We start from the raw sequence: 17494 nt of genomic DNA, 5'->3' as shown, positions 1-17494 counted from the left end.
TGCTCAAGTGGCAGACGCCTTTGCTACAAGTCTGATTGTTGTAAGCTCAAACATTGCTGATGACCCATGTGTCTGGTTAACAACTAGTGGAGCCATCTGTTCTTCTGGAGTAAAATCTGAGTCAGCTCCACTTCTGGTCTGAAATACAACCATAAAGATTGATGCACCGAGCCAGGGCCTTGCCTTGGAAGTGATTTCAGATTTTCTTAAAGGACTCACTGTTATTACATTTTACACTTTTGCGCAAATTGGTCTGAGGCATTTTTTGCACTTTTTTAAAGCACTTTGATTTCCAAAGTGAAGTTGATTTGGGATTAGCTCACACTGGGGTCTGATTGATATGCTAGTTAAAATAAAATGCCATAATCTGTAGACTGAGGGCAAAAGTTTCAAAAGCACTTGAAGGATTTAGGAGCCTAAGGCTCAATTTCAAAAATGGTTTAGGCACTTAACAGCCCAAGTCTTTGAAAGTCAATGGAACATAGGTGTCCCTTCTGAAAATGGGACTTGGCCATCTAAATCACTTAGGCCTTGCAATGCTAAACAGAGCAAAAGCTGAATACCGTTTAAACCCTGGGGCCTGAGACTCCTAACGCGAGGTAATTGGGAGTTCTTCAACGAAAAGCATTTTGCTGGAAAATGCCAGTTCATCAAAACCAAAACATTTTGTGAGAACATATTGGACACTACAGATTGAAACCACCATCCCATAATAGCCAGTAGCTAGGGGTTAGGGCACTGGGCAATCCAGTGTCAAGTCACTGCTCTGAACCAGTCCCTTTCAGTCTCTCCTGTTGGAGCTGTTCTGCTTTATATAAGTAATTAAATTTTCGTTGATAGAGACTGACTGTACAACCTTAGGGTGAGGGCAATCATATGGGAGATTTAAGTTCTAGCCTCTGTTCTAAATCAGACAGACTAGGAACTTGAACCATTGTCTCCATCCCATATAGGTGTTCTAACCACAGGGCTATTGGCTACTGAAGGAAATGAGCCCCTTTCTCTATGGCTTTTCATGCAAGGTTCGGAAAAGTTCGGAAAGGTCTTGGTTTTGTCCTGACACAGAAGGAAAACAATTTCTGAAACTTGAACATTTTCTCTGAAAGGGAATTCCTGTTTTCTGGCCAGCCCTATTCCGAAGTCACTTCGGTGCTTTTGTAAATGTTACACTGTAACTTCTTTGGAACAAAAAGAAAAGGAGTACTTGTGGCACCTTAGAGACTAACAAATTTATTTGAGCATAAGCTTTCATGAACTACAGCTCCGATGAAGTGAGCTGTAGCTCACGAAAGCTTATGCTCAAATAAATTTGTTAGTCTCTAAGGTGCCACAAGTACTCCTTTTCTTTTTGCGAATACAGACTAACACGGCTTCTACTCTGAAACCTGTTCTTTGGAACTGGGACTGTCTCATGATGTGTCCCTCACAGTGACACTATGACTGGGGCTTGACACATCCCATAGGTAGACAATAAATAAAGTGCAAAATTGGAATTGATGAGAACCTCTCACACACAGTCCCTTCACAGTGCAGTAGGGTTTCTCATGTCCTGTCTCAAACTTCAGTGTTGTGTATGGCTATTAAACAGCTGCTGTGTCTCAACCCTGAGGTGGCTGAGTGGTCCCTGTGTGATCACTTTGGGGATCCAAGGTGCTAGAGAAACAGAAGATGTTGTCTTAGCTTTTAAATAGGTAGCTATAGCCACCCTGCTCAGGGACAGTGGTTAGAAACATAACAGACCTGGCTTGTGCAAGTCTAACTCCCCTTGAAGTCAACACCAATGCTGGCCTGGCATTTTTACATATGACATAATTGCCCTCTCATTTACACTGGTGTAAATCAGGAGAATCCCACTGAAGCCAGTGGGCTAACATGGGGTAAAACTGGGCATGAGGGGAGAATCAGGGTCAGAGTCCCCAGAGAGAGGCCCCTACCTATCTAGTCCAGCTGCTGTAGAATTGCTCCTGCTGGTATGTTTGCTGGTGGTTGGTTGAATATTTCAGCCCTGATCTGTGTTTTTAATAAAAGGATCATGGCCCTGGCCGGCATATTCATCTTGCTCTCCAACAATCCCTCTGTGTGTTCTTCCAAGACAAGAGAGCTGGCGCGGTGACTTCTTATGGGAACGAAACAAAAGAACCCCACCCCTCCATAGGCACCGGGGATGCAGATAGCCTCCCTCTTTCTCTGTCCTGTTTGCAGGGTGTGTGCCACTCTCTCGCTCACTGACAGGAAGGTGCTGTGCACAAATGACCCACCTGGCCTGTGTCCACGTGCCTCATCCATAGGTGGATCAACTTCCCTGTAATAGCCATGAATAATGAATCCTTTGCACTTTTGTAGTGCCTTCCTTCTGCGGAGCTGTAGCCTGTTGACCTCAAAACAGACCTATTTCCACAAACAGCAGCTGATCCTTCCTCCTCACCTGAGCCCAGTTCTACACTTTCTTCTCTCTTCCCATGATCTCACTGGGATCCGGTGAAGCGGTGGAGCTAATGCTTTAAACTTGAGTCAGTTGTGTGTGTGTGTGTGTGTGTGGGCGGGGGCGGGGGCGGGGGGGTGTTCTCACTGAAGGGTCCCCACTTTTGCAGTTAGTGTGAATTTACTCCCCCCTCACCCTGTCCAGTAGCACTGTTCCCCAATAGTTGAGTGGTAGGGCTGGTAGTTGAATAGGCTACTGTGTGTAGCGTTGGTTAGTTTGTACAGTGGCCCCCATTTTAACCACCTTGTCTTGCTGTTTCAGTGGAAGAGTTTGTTTGTAGACCCAGAGCTCCCGGCTGGGCACATTTTAGGGAATCAAAATAAATGCAAAATAAATAAATAAACATGGTTCTGACTAGAACATCTTGCTACCCCCTTCAGCAGTCCCAGCAGATGTGGTGAGAGTGTAGGCTAGTGGTTAGAGCTGGGCCTGGGGTGTCAGGACCCCTGGTTTTTATTTCTGGTTCTAGGAGAAGGCTTGGCCTAGTGATTGGGGCAAGAGGGGATTGGAAATTGGGGGTCTCTCCCCACCTCTGAGAGAGGAGTGGGGGTCTAATGCAGAGACTAGGAGCCAGGATTCCTAGGTTCTGTTCCTGGCTTGTCATTCTATCCTCGTGAAATAATTTTAGGTTCTAAATGATAGAGTCCATTAAGGTATGAGAGAAGGGAGTGCCTCTTCAAGGTGTTTCAATTAATATCTTTTCTTAACATTTCAGTGACAAGCCTGATCCAAAGCCCACTGAAGTCAGTGGAATGACTCACTTTGGCTTCAGCTGACTTTAGCTCACAACATGTCTTTCGTTCTGAACTCAAACCCCAGCTGTCTAGCATTAGTGCAGGAGAAACAGAGAAACCCACTAAAGACACACACAGTGAAACTCGCCCCCTGAGCGGAGAGACTTGCAGACGCAGTAATAACCAAATGGGCTTGTGCAGATTCTCCTGATGCTAGCAGCCTAGCAGGGTGTTAGCCACACAGAGAAAGATGTTTTATTTGTGAGTACGTGACTTTTCTCTTGAGAGGTTCTCTTTAGTTTAATCTGAGTAGGAGATGCTGTGATACACACACAAAAATCCAAGCCCAAACCAGCATACCCCTGCATGACAAAGGTCCATTTGTTCAGTGTGTGATCAGGAGTGAAGAATGAACAGCCCCTCAGGACCAGTGGTCTGGGGCACCATTTCCCTCCTTTATTCTCTTTTCAAGAGGCCGTCAGGTTTATGTGTTTCTGCATGGAGTGCTTCTCATAAAAGGGGAAAGGCTGGCAGCTGGAAGAGAGAGACAGTGCAGAGGCAGGGGAGGGGGTGGCTCTCTTTGGGTAGCTTGGAATCTCGGTTGTAAAGCGCACGGGAGGGCATCTCGGATCCTTTGGGGTTCAGGAGAAGGGTGTCAACCCCATGTGCCCAGGGAATAACAGATGTTCATGAGGAAAGGCTGTGTGAGTTAACCTAGAGGGAAAAGGGAGCAGAAATTGGCTTTAGTTGTAGCTGTGGGTTGTGTGGCACAACTAGATTTTGTCTTGCACTAGGATGGGAGGGGGGTGGGGTGGAGGGGCTGTCTCTGCCCTTCCCTCTGACTCACGTGGGGAGGGATTGTCTCTTGTCACTGTCCTGCTCTCTTTGCCTGTGCCCAGCACCAGTGGCAGGGTAAGTGGGGGGGGAAGCTAACTCTGACACAGTGTCAGGCTAGTCTTCTCTCACTGTCCCTGATCCATATGTCTCCTTGTCTCTCTGTTGCAGACACATTGGAACATTTCCTGGGATCTAGGACCAGCTCTTACTCCTGAGGTTCTTAATATGAGCCTGACCTGTCTAGCTAGCTATGTGATGCCCATCCCCATGGTATCTAGGCCCCTTCCTATTGTACAGCAGCAGGCCCGTGTACCTTGGTGGCTCAGCCCCTGCCCCCTCCATACGTTGCCCCTGTAGGAAAACAAGGCCAGGAATCTCCTGCCGTTGGCCCCTGACCCGCAGGGGACCTGATGACGTGGTTGGTTTCCTCTTTGTGTGGCAGAGGTGTGTGCCCTCTGGTTAATCCCAGCAGCGGCTTCTGTGTAACTCTCTGCGGGGTCCCGCTGTAAATGAGGATCTTTGATCTCGGCTGGGTTCCTCCTAGTTAAATATTTCATCACGAAGGAATCCAGGCTGTGATACTGCAGCTTGTTTGATAGTGAAATTAATGAGAGGGAGACAGTTGTAGGCATCACACGTGATCTGGCAGGAGCTTTTCCTCTGCAGCCATGGGGTGAGCCTTCTTCCTCTTTCCACTACTTCCCTCTCTTCTCCTTCCGCTGTTTCCTCCTCTTGCTTTTTCTCCCTCTCTTCCATCTCTGTTTCCATTCTCTCTCCTCCTCCACCCATTCCCTCTTTCTGTTATGTGTTCCCTCTCTCAATTCTTTTTTCTTTCTTCTGTCTTCTCTCTCTCTCTCTCCTGCCTCTTCCTGTTCTCCAGCCCTTTCCCCCATTCTCTCATTTTCTCTCCCCTCACACACTTTTAGGCTGCTTTCAGGAATCTGGTGATTCTCCTACTATAGCCAGTTTGCACCGTGTCATCCTCTGCAGTCCATACACCCCAATAAAAGCCACCCATACGAGTTGATCCAGCCAGGCCTGGCCATTTCCTCACTCCTCCAGTGGGCAGATATTTCCCTCTGTCATTCCCTCTTCTCTCTGATTAAATCTCTTCCTGACCCCACTCCACTTGGAGCCTCAGGACAGCCTCTGAGAAGTTGGAACTAACTGTCCTCATAATAGGCAGCACAACAGCAGTCTTCCCAGCGTCGTGAACACCCAGAGGTGGGAATTAGGCCAACAGGCAGGGGCTGCTGCCTAATCCCATGTGGTCTGCAACCTAAGTAGAGTTGAGTCTACACAATATGTGGATGGGAAACCTCCAAGGTAAACCCAAGTGCTGATTTTTTTATGTTTCATTAAGGCCTGGTGCTGGAATTCTGTCCGATCCCATGGCACTTACCCCCCTAGAAGAGACAAGGGGGTTATCTCTGGCATCTTGGGCATTTTGGGAGATTACCTTCTGCCTGAATTTTCCATGCTGTTTCACAAAAAGAAAAAGAGGACTTGTGGCACCTTAGAGACTGACAAATTTATTTGAGCATAAGCGTTCGTGAGCTACAGCTCACTTCATCAGATGCATTCAGTGGAAAATACAGTGGGGAGATTTATATACACACACACAGAGAACATGAAACAATGGGTGTTACCATACACACTGTAAGGAGAGTGATCACTTAAGATGAGCTATTACCAGCAGGGAGGGGGGGAGGGGGAGAAAACCTTTTGTAGTGATAATCAAGGTGGGCCATTTCCAGCAGTTGACAAGAACATCTGAGGAACAGTGGGGGGTGGGGGTGGGGGGGGAATAACATGGGGAAATAGTTTTACTTTGTGTAATGACCCATCCACTCCCAGTCTCTATTCAAGCCTAAGTTAATTGTATCCAGTTTGCAAATTAATTCCAATTCAGCAGTCTCTCCTTGGAGTCTGTTTTTGAAGTTTTTTTGTTGAAGAATAGCCACTCTTAGGTCTGTAATCGAGTGACCAGAGAGATTGAAGTGTTCTCCGACTGGTTTTTGAATGTTATCATTCTTGACGTCTGATTTGTGTCCATTTATTCTTTTACGTAGAGACTGTCCAGTTTGACCAATGTACATGGCAGAGGGACATTGCAGGCACATGGCTATTAGGCAGCTCTCCACCCCACTTTCTACAAGCCATTACCCTCTGATCCCACTGAGGGTTACCAAAAGAAACTACAGCATTTGCTCAAGAAAATCCCTGAAAAAGCACAAGAACAAATCCGCACAGACACACCCCTGGAACCCCGACCTGGGGTATTCTGTCTGCTACCCAAGATCCATAAACCTGGAAATCCTGGACGACCCATCTTCTCAGGCATTGGCACCCTGACAGCAGGATTGTCTGGCTATGTAGACTCCCTCCTCAGGCCCTGCGCTACCAGCACACCCAGCTATCTTTGAGACACCACTGACTTCCTGAGGAAACTACAATCCATCGGTGATCTTCCTAAAAACACCATCCTGGCCACTATGGATGTAGAAGCCTCTACACCAACATTCCACACAAAGATGGGCTACAAGCCGTCAGGAACAGTATCCCCGATAATGTCACGGCTAACCTGGTGGCTGAACTTTGTGACTTTGTCCTCACCCATAACTATTTCACATTTGGGGACAATGTATACCTTCAAATCAGCGGCACTGTGATGGGTACCTGCATGGCCCCACAGTATGCCAACATTTTTATGGCTGACTTAGAACAACGCATCCTCAGCTCTCATCCCCTAATGCCCCTACTCTACTTGCGCTACATTGATGACATCTTCATCATCTGGACCCATGGAAAAGAAGCCCTTGAGGAATTCCACCATGATTTCAACAATTTCCATCCCACTATCAACCTCAGCCTGGACCAGTCCACACAAGAGATCCACTTCCTGGACACTACGGTGCTAATAAGCGATGGTCACATAAACACCACCCTATACCGGAAACCTACTGACCGCTATTCCTACCTACATGCCTCCAGCTTTCACCCATATCACACCACATGATCCATTGTCTACAGCCAAGCTCTACAATACAACTGCATTTGCTCCAACCCCTCAGACAGAGACAAACACCTACAAGATCTCTATCATGCATTCCTACAACTACAATACCCACCTGCTGAAGTGAAGAAACAGATTGACAGAGCCAGAAGAGTACCCAGAAGTCACTACTACAGGACAGGCCCAATAAAAAAAATAACAGAACGCCACTAGCCATCACCTTCAGCCCCCAACTAAAACCTCTCCAATGCATCATCAAGGATCTACAACCTATCCTGAAGGACAACCCATCACTCTCACAGATCTTAGGAGACAGGCCAGTCCTTGCTTACAGACAGCCCCCCAATCTGAAGCAAATACTCACCAGCAACCACGCACCACACAGCAGAACCACTAACCCAGGAACCAATCCTTGCAACAAAGCCTGTTGCCAACTGTGTCCACATATCTATTCAGGGGACACCATCATAGGGGCTAATCACATCAGCCACACTATCAGAGGCTCATTCACCTGCGCATCTACCAATGTGATATATGCCATCATGTGCCAGCAATGCCCCTCTGCCATGTATATTGGTCTGGACAGTCTCTACGTAAAAGAATAAATGCACACAAATCAGATGTCAAGAATTATAACATTCAAAAACCAGTCGGAGAATGCTTCAATCTCTCTGATCACTCGATTACAGACCTAAGAGTGGCTATCCTTCAACAAAAAAACTTCAAAAACAGACTCCAAGGAGAGACTGCTGAATTGGAATTAATTTGCAAACTGGATACAATTAACTTAGGCTTGAATAGAGACTGGGAGTGGATGGGTCATTACACAAAGTAAAACTATTTCCCCATGTTATTTCCCCCCCCACCCCCATTGTTCCTCAGACATTCTTGTCAACTGCTGGAAATGGCCCACCTTGATTATCACTACAAAAGGTTTTCTTCTCCCCCACCCCCGGGCTGGTAATAGCTCATCTTAAGTGATCACTCTCCTTACAGTGTGTATGATAACATCCATTGTTTCATGTTCTCTGTGTATATAAATCTCCCCACTGTATTTTCCACTGAATGCATCTGATGAAGTGAGCTGTAGCTCACAAAAGCTTATGCTCAAATAAATTTGTTAGTCTCTAAGGTGCCACAAGTACTCCTTTTCTTTTTGCAAATACAGACTAACACGGCTGCTACTCTGAAACATGTTGTTTCAGTTGCACATGGGGGATTCTTTTTAATTTCCTGACCTAAATTATTACATAACATTGCTTTGTGACTGTTACAAAGCTGCCATGTCTCATTTCAGAGGTGGCTGCCTCTCAGTGCTGGGCAGATGATCTCTGTGCAGTATTGCTGTGCAGCTGTGAAAAAGGTGCTGCATCCCGGAAGTGGGTGCATGCCAGTGCTGGTTGGACTGCTATATAGGAACAAATCCCCAGCTGGTATAAATCATTATAGCTCCATTGACTTAAAAAAAGCTCTGCTGATTTACCCAGTCTGGGGATATGGCCATAATCTGGAAAGTGCTTTCAGAAGCAAGACGTTATATAAATGTAAATTATTATAATTTATGTATTAATCTGAAGTAAGTGACCTAGCCATGGTGCAGAGAGGTTGTATGGTGACTTAATCATAGCATTTGTAAGGCCAGAAACATAGAGAGTGGAATTAAGAGGCACAGGCAAGAAAGGAAAGAGGTTTTTTTCAGATATCATTTGCAGTTAGATGAAGAACTGATGAGACATGGGTGGGGGGTGATGCTGAGAGCAGGAGCTGCAGAGGGGAAGGCTCTTGTGCTGAGATTGGATGGACTGAGTAGAGGCCAGTACTAGATAACTGGAGGAAGCGGGAAGGGGAGTAGCGGGAGATTGAGGCAGGCTGTACCGGGCTGTGAGAGCTGTGGAAGAGAAGGCACTGGGGAAACTGGGTGGAGAAACAGGATAGAGGCTGGGAAGTGAGGGGAGGGTGAGGGTATGTCTTCACAGCAGAGTTAGCCAGGCCAGAGTTAGTCTGAGTGCCCAGGGTAGCCCGTGAGTGGCATTATTTGAGGTGCTGTGGTACCCTGGGGAAGTCAGGTTGAAGGGCTGGAACTAGGGGCATTTGCTTGATAAGCAGCCTGGGATGAGTTATCTGTCATCGGAATGGCACCAAATAATTGCTGAGCATGCTGGTTAAAAAAGCCTTCTGCCTGAAAATGTGCAATTGCAGTAATGCCTTGGCTCGAGTGCATGTTCCATGTTCTCCGCTCTTAGAGCTCATGTGCTGAACGCTGTGTGATAGGACCTGGCTGCTTCTCTCCCTCCTCTTAGCTGGAGGAGGTTTGGATTCAGCTTCAACGAGCTCGGAAACTGCAGTGCCAGAGAAAAGCAACTGAAATTGTCTTGCCAATTAAAAATGTGTATGCGGCCGGGTGGGGGGGGGAGCACAGAGCCAAAGAACGAGTGCTTAGTGCCACTCAGACTACCTGCCATGGCTGTCCTCGCAGACGGGCTGCCCTCGCGAGCTCAGCTGCCCCCAGACCACAAAGGGATAAGCAGGAAACAAACCTGCCACCACATCCCAAAGCGCCAGGGTTTGGGGTGGCCTTTCCTGCCCCAAATCAGAACAGCCACTTCCAAGGCAGCTAAGCTGTGCCTCTTCTCCATGGACACCCCCAGACCTCCCATGCAGCAGCGATGAAAGGGAGTGTGATAGGGATGTGCTCTCCCACTTCGGGAGCCCCCTTTAACGCATCTGTCTATCAATCTATGTGTCTATCCATCTGTCCTCCATCTCTGTCTTTGCCCATCTCCTCCCCCTCCCTCCCTTGCTCGATAAGAACCTTTCAGTGGAGTAGTGGCAGCAGCAGGCCTGTGCACAGCCCCTGGCTGTGACCTCTTCTCTGGGGATGCATTTGGCGCAAACCTGGACTCATTTCCCTTCTCTCACCCGCCTTATTCATTCAGCACCATCCAGGAATCCTGTGACTAGCCCTAGGTCACTCCGCTTGTTCCCCAGCTGATCACAGACCTTGTATTTTCCATTCCTTTATGAGGCCTAATAATGAGGCCACTTTCCTCCCCAAAGTGTAATGCTGAAGAAGGAGACCTGGTTAGTCAGAGCCTGGAAATTCCTCTCCACCTGCAGGAAGGCAGTGGGTTCCAATGGTGAGAGCAGGGAGCTGGGAGGCAGGACCCCTGGGCTCGTTCCTGACTCTGGGAGGGGAGTGTGTTCTGGTGGTGAGAGCAGGGGGATTGGGAGGAAGGACTCCTGGCACTTGACCGGTCTAGTGATCAGAGGTGTGGAAGTGGGAGCTGGGGCTTTGTTCTTAGTGATGCTTTGTGTGAAATTGTGGGTGAGTTTCTTCCCTTCTCTGTAGAATGGGGATAAATGACGCTGACTCATATGGCGGTGGGCAGCGATGCTGATGTTAGTAACTCACTCAGAGATCTGCAGATCAGATTTGGGGTATGTTGAATCCTAAACAGCACAAGGCAGCTGATTGGCCTCGCTGTGCTTTGGAGGTGGCTGTGGCTCAGATCACCAAAGCCTCCCCAGTGAGCATGAGGAAGGAGATAGTCACGGGGCAGTCTCGGTCCCATTTCCGGAGGCCTGTAGTTCAGATCACGGAGCTGCTACACATTTGGCACTAGCAGCTGGTTCCATCTCCTCTCCAGGAGCCTGAGTACCAGCCAGTGCTTGTGCAGGAACTTGAGTTCTTGCCAAATTATTGCTGTGGGGGTTGAAACATACATTTCAGCAGGATCTGTGTGGAGCGGAGAGGACATGGTGCTAGCACTGCACATTTCAGCACCAGGCAGGCACTCAGCCACAGCCACTGACTGGGGGGTGGGTGGGGAGGAGAGCGGGAGGGGCCCAGCCCCAGAGGCAACAAAATCCTGGGAGGGTTGGGAGTAAATGTAGCTACCCATTAACTTGTCTTCTCGTCTCTTCTCATTTTGGAGAACTCCGCTCTTTTTGGGCCCAACCCAACCCTGTTGCCAGTGGGGTACTTAACTCAACACCAAGGATGAGGTTGACCCAATCTCTCTGGGGCAGGGTAACATTCTCCAATGCAGAAAGACAGACCCAATGCCTCCTCTCCCTCCTGCTCTCTCCTGAGAGACTTCCTGGTTCGAAACAGCTCAGCAGAGGAATAGGAAGACATCACAGCTTCAGCCTTGCCCGAACTGATGTTAATTTCACCCCTGAGTTCTCTGGTTCCCAGGGGAACTTTGCAGGAAGGTCGGGGATCTCTGAGACCTGGGATCTCTGGGTTAAGTTGCTGGTTCCCTGTCATCCCATCTCCTTGGCCTATCAGAATCCAATCAAAACCTTGGAACAGTGACAAATGGCTGTAATGGCAGAGAGCTCCAAAGGGTCACTGTAACCCTGATCAGGCCACAGGGGCGCTTTTATCAATGCAGCGAACCCTGTCATCCCCACAGACCTGGCTTCAAACTGGGGAGCAGCATGAAATGATCAGCAGTGCTGGTTGTGGAAGACCTGGGTAAAAACTATGGCTGGGGTTGTTTGAAGTTAGACTCTGTAGGGTGGTGCTGTCCTATTGATTAAACTCCTGGGACAGCTGCCAGTTGCCTCTAGGACTGAATCAATACCGTTTGCAAAAGTAAAAGCTTCTTGGTGGAGACATAAAATATTTGAGTTTATTTTTTAATGATAAAACTTACAGACGAATCTTCGATGAGACAACTCTCTCTGCTGCGTGCCAAAGGGATGGGGGGAACAGGGTGGGGAGGGGGCGCCCAAAGCTGTCACCCATGGAACCCCAAAAGGCCTCAAAGAGTTAATTATCCTGACTTTGGAGCCGAAGAACAGCTGGGGAAGAGGAATTCGGAGTCACAAGTGGGGAACGGGTGGGAGTTTCCAGCAGTGATTTTCAATGAGGCAGAGGTAAAATGATATGTGGGGAGGAGAGGGGGGGCTGTTCGCTCTAGTGCTCACAGAGTGGGAGTGCCTTGCGGAGATACAAAATTTGTATCCCGCATCTAATCCATGATCTGCAAACATGCTTCTTGGATATAAAGTGGATAGCTGCAGATTTTCAGGGCTCTAGAGATGGGTTGGCAGGACAGGGATGAGGCTGGTGCTGGGTGAGTGGAGAGTGATGGGAAAGGAGGAGAGAGATGCTGTTCCAAATGGCTGGAGCTGCGGAGAAGAAGGTTTCTGCACCAGCAGTGGGGAGTTTGGCTGGAAGGACCCAGCAAAGGGCAGGTACCTGAAGAGGAGGATAGAGAGACTCAAGGTCAGGTGGATGGAGTAAGACCATAGGGTGTGGACTACAACCTTGGTGCTGAAATGAACTGGGACCTGTGGAGCTTTAGAAGGGCTGTGTGCTAGGCTGATGCAGTGCGTGAGGCTGGAAGGCTGGGGGTCAGGGAGGTTGGAGAGCAGGGAGCTCAATCCCAGTGCTTGGGGCAGTGGCAATGGGCACAGGGGGAGCAAGGACCCCATGAGACATTGTGCAGTTAGCCAAGCCATGGGGCAATCTTCAGTCCTCAGCAGTAGGGCTGACAACTCTGGAACCTAACAGCACAGTTTGGTGGCAAGGGAGGCTGTGGCAGGCAGGGGCTCTCTGACCTGGGAGGCGAAGCCAGGGACGAAGCTCTGTTTTTCTCCTAATGTTGTAAATTTCTCCCTCTGCCCTCAGAATTAAGACCTTCAGGGTATGTCTATACTGCAATTAGCCACCCACGGCTGGCCCATTTCAGCTGACTCGGGCTCAGGGGCTGTTTAATTGTGGTGTAGATGTTCGGGCTCAGGCTGAAGCCCGGGCTCTAGGACCCGGCAAAGTGGAAGCCTGGCCTGAAAACACATCCAAAGCAAAGCAAAACTCTCCCTTGCAGGGTCACAGGGCCAAGCCGAGCAGAGCAGCTCAGTGAGGAGCTAGCCCTGGTGCTGCAATAGGCTCCTGCACAGAGGAGCTGCCCTCGTTGAATGCTGTTACACTGCAGTTTCTCAGGCCTCTCTGCCTGTGGCAACATTGGCTGCTTGCTCTGTGTTTGCTGTTACAGTTTGGTTTGTGTGTAACATCTCAGCTCTATATTGTCACAGCAGAAGGAAGTGATTTTCCCAAGTCAGGATAACAGCAAGGAGTCCTGGTTCCAAGTTCCCTGCTCTAACCACGAGAGCCCACTTCGCTCCCAGCTGGGAATGCAGCCCAGGAGTCTTTGCTTCCAGATCCCTGCTCTAACCACTAGTCAAGTGGTTCTCTACTTTTTATATACAGTAGCTCTGTGTTTCAAGAGAAAAAGATTTCAGGACTCTCCCCCGCAATCCTCTCTCCTAGCCAAAAAGAAAGGGAGGATGGTCATGACCCCTCTGAACCTATTAGCAACCACCTGGCTGAAAACCCTAGACCTTGCTGCTGTCTTAACAAGCCACTTGCTGTGCTTGTCAGTTGTTATACTCCTCATGTCTTCCAGTTAATGTGTCAAATACAATTCAGCAGCTTCATACAGCAGTTTAATTTCTTTTAAAGGATAAGCTGCTTTGATTTTTTTTATTAAAAATAGAAAAGGAACTTTGTGTGTGTGAGTGTTAGTGAGTGAGTGAAAAGACCCATTCCCCTCACCCATGGGGTGCAACTGGGGTGAATGTGTTTTTAAAAATGTATGTGTTTGATATCTGTCTAATGCAGACTTTTAAAAATATGTTGTAAGGGTGACTAGAAGTAACCCCAGAGAGCAATCAGAGCCAATACGTGTTGCATGTGGCACAGTCACGTAGAGTGGTGTTGTCACGTGATTAGAATAGGGAGGCAGGACGGCTGGGTTCTAGTCCCAGCTTTAGGAGAGGAGAAGTATATGAAAGGGGCTGACCAAATAATCCCTCCAGGAAATGCTACTTAGAGAAGGGAAATCTTATGGGACTTAACAACAGAGAGGATTTTCAAAGTGCGGCCTGGGATAGTTTGTGCCCTAAGTGATGTCTAATGGAACAGGAAGGATTCATTTTGGGGAGTGGGATCTAGCGGTTAGGGTGGGGGGAGGGGGCTGGGAGTCAGGACTCCTGGGTTCTACCGCGGGATCTGGAAGGGAATGGGTTCTCATGGCTAGAGCAGAGGAGACTGGGACTCAGGAGTCTGGGGTTCTCTTCCTGGTTCTGCCACTTAGGCAGATCACATCCCTCTCTGTGCCACTTAGGCAGATCACATCCCTCTGTACAATGGTGATAACAACACCAACCCACCTCTGGAAGGGTTTAGTTAATTCCTAGCTCAGTAAGGTGCATTACTAGACCATTGTGGGATTAACTTTGGTTGTTATTAGCGTTCTTCCCACATACCTATCCCCGGCACCCACCCTCAGAAGCGCACTCACTTCCCCCAAGACACAGGCCTGATCTTACTTATTCCTCTCCATTGGCCAGTGCAAACCAATCAATCCGGCTCCCTTTTCCCACAAGTTCCTCCGAACCCCTCCCTCAACGGAAGGGTGTCCCTCTGCATCATAGACATTGAGGGGAGCGGGGTGTGAAGACTGAAGAGGACAAGAAATCTGGTGGCACAATTGAGTGACTAACCCATTCTGGGAAGGAGCGTGGCGTGGGAGTGGGGGTGTGCTGTTGGGGAACAGAACTCAGGGTGTTTGTTTAATGCAAAAGATTTAACTGATCCACAGAACTGGATGGCTCTGACTTTCACCTTCCTTCTCCCTCCCTCTGTCTCTCTTTCCCTGCATGTTCCTAGCCCCTCTCCTCTGACTTCTCCAGTATCGGATCTGCTCCCACAGGCCACTGATTCAGGCTTCTTTCCCCCACAAACCGATGAACAGGAAGGGCCTGCAGCAAGCTCCAATTCTCAGCAGCAGACAGTGCTAGTGCTGGGAGAAGGAGCACCCAGAAGTCCAAGCTTCCAGGCCCCCCCGCCGCGAACTGGGCCAGCCCCAGCTGCTCAGCATATTCCAACAGCTCTGCTTTCTTCCCAGTGTTTAGGTCAATTGCTGAGATCAGTTTAACCCCTTTTATGTGGAGCCACAGTGCTGGATGGGGCTTGAAAGGGGACCTGAGACAGGGGCCTAGAAACACATGCATGCTGTATCCCAAGCATGCTCAGAAGCTTCCCTAGATAAGGTTCTGAACCCCACACCTACCCTCTTGCAGAGGGAGCAAAAATATGTGGGGAGGAGAAGTGATTTGCTCATGGTCACACAGTGAATCAGTGGCAGAGCCAGGAATGGAGTTCAGTTCCCTGCTCTGACCCCTAGATTACCCTCCCAGAGTCAAGTACAGCTCCCATCTCCCCTGGGCTTCAGCTGGAGTTCATGCTTCCTTTAGCGAATGTTTAGCCATCCCGATCCACTCAGTGGGCCAGATTCTGACCACAGCGCTGCCTGTATAAATCCTGAATAACATCACCAATGTCAGTGGGGCTACTCCAGATTTATATTGGTATAAACTGAAAGCAGAATTTGGCTCATTGCCCATCATTAAGGCTAAGATTTAGTCACGGATATTTTTAGTAAAAGTCATGGACAGGTCACGGGCGAGCAACAAAAATTCATAGCCCATGACCAGTCCATGACTTGTACTATAAATACCACGACTAAAACTTAGCAGCTCCTGAGACCCCGGTGTGCCGCTGCTCTGGGGGACCCCGGGGACTGACAGCTAGCCCCAGTACTGACAGTGGGGACTGACTGCCCCCGGCCACCCTCTGCTCAGAGGCCCCATGGACTGCTGCTGCTCCGGGATCACTGCTGCTCTGGCGATCCCAGGACCAGCTGCCAGGGCTGCTCCAGCAGCGGCCAGTGTGTCTGGCCCCAGGACTGCCCCAGCAGGGCAGGGGTCCCTGGGGTCCGCCCCAGCGGCTGCAGAATTCCCAGAGGTCCCGGAAAGTCACAGAATCCGTGACCTCTGTGACAGACTCTCAGCCTTACCCGTCATGTCTGAAAAGTACTCACCCCTGTCTGCTCTGGCAGCTGAGGCATTATGGGATAGCTGCCTGGATTGTCCCAGAATGCACTGGTTGTAGGCATGGCTGTACAGTAGGGAAGGTGTGATTGTGTCCTAAGAATAGGACTCTGGGTGGTGGTAGCAGAATACAGCAAAACTTGGTTGCACCAAACATGGTTGAACTGCATAATGGCTTATTAACCGGATCAGATGCTCTTAACTATGATGCTTTGCTCTCACATGCACAAAGTTAAACTGACCAACAGCAGAGCTGGGCTCACCTCCCCTTCCCGGGCTGTCAGCAGGGAGTGGGGGAGTTCTCCCCCTTGCCACACAGAATGAGGATCATCAATTAGGGTGAAGCAGGTGGATCCTTAGGATTAGGACCCTGTGGAGTGGTCCAACAATCTGTCCGTGGGGAGAATTCATTGGGTTGCATGGAACAGTGAGGTAGGCTAGGGAGAGGTCTGAGGCTGGGTGGATCAGGGCTCTGGAGACTCCATCTGCCCCTGCAGCTGATTCTGGGAATTGGGGAGACATGGGTATTTCTGACTGCAGACACCCTTGGACAGACATGATCCTGCACAGACAGCAGCGCCCTTGAGAGAGCGGGATTCCTGTCGTCGAGGCATAGGGGCCCTCCTTGCTTCCAGCATTCACAGGGGGCCACCCCAAGAGCTGAGCTTTCCTTGACTCTGCTGCACTCCTTTTGAATACATGATTTTAGCTACTATCATAGCAAACTGCATTGTTCTTGCTCTGGAGCAGCACCTGCCTGATGAAGACAAGACCCCGATGTCAGAACGACTGGTGAGTGTGGGCCTCTCTTTCTTTCTTATCTGGATTTATCTAAGTTCTCCAATACTTAGTGTGATGTGTTCCCCTCTGGGGTGCTACCTGGAACTGGAGTACCACCGAGCCCCCTGGCCTACCAGCCTGGGTTCCCTCTCACACTGCACTGCTGTGACAAGCTGCAAAGCCCTCCAGCCTGCACTTTCACCAGCATACATACAGGTGGGGACAAATCCAGCTGCAGTTACATGCAGGCTCTCTGACCACCCCCTGCATAGGAAAGCTACAGCTAAGGCAACTCCCAGCTCCGCAGGTACGCACCCACTCTGGAGTATATAACCCAAAATTATGCCATGTTGTGCTGCACAGGGAACTGTACAGCGTAAGCTCATAAAATTCGCCCCCTCTCTCAATGTGGAGAGGAATATTCAACAACCTTTGCCCCGATCTAGGATTCCCATACACTTCACTCCAACTCACTAGTTTAGATAAAGCAAAAACAAGTTTATTAACTACAAAAGATAGATTTTAAGCGATTATAAGGGATATCAAACAGATGTAAGCAGATTACCTAGCAAATAAACAAAAATGCAAACTAAACTTAATATACTAGATAGATTGGATATGAATAGCAGATTCTCACCCTAAGAGATGATACAAGCAGGTTGCAGATTCTTAAGGGGCAAGCTGCACTTGCTTTACAGCTTGGAATCCCCAGGGGTTTCATTCACATGCTAGAAATCCCTT

General features: G+C 49.0%; 1 protein-coding gene across 1 annotated transcript in view; it reads left to right on the top strand.

Moving 5' to 3' along the window:
* Nucleotides 1-17494, top strand: part of CACNA1A (calcium voltage-gated channel subunit alpha1 A) — a 155932-nt gene that overhangs the window by 19676 nt on the left and 118762 nt on the right. Inside the window, 1 exon segment of the mRNA XM_043506938.1 lies at nt 16660-16765. Within this exon segment, the coding sequence (XP_043362873.1) occupies nt 16660-16765 (106 nt within the window).

The sequence above is a fragment of the Dermochelys coriacea genome, chromosome 20 (genome assembly GCF_009764565.3).
Source record: "Dermochelys coriacea isolate rDerCor1 chromosome 20, rDerCor1.pri.v4, whole genome shotgun sequence".
In the NCBI taxonomy this organism is placed as follows: Eukaryota; Metazoa; Chordata; order Testudines; family Dermochelyidae; genus Dermochelys; species Dermochelys coriacea.
The sequence above is the reverse complement of the archived record's forward strand: the minus strand, read 5'-3'. Positions and strand labels throughout refer to the sequence as shown.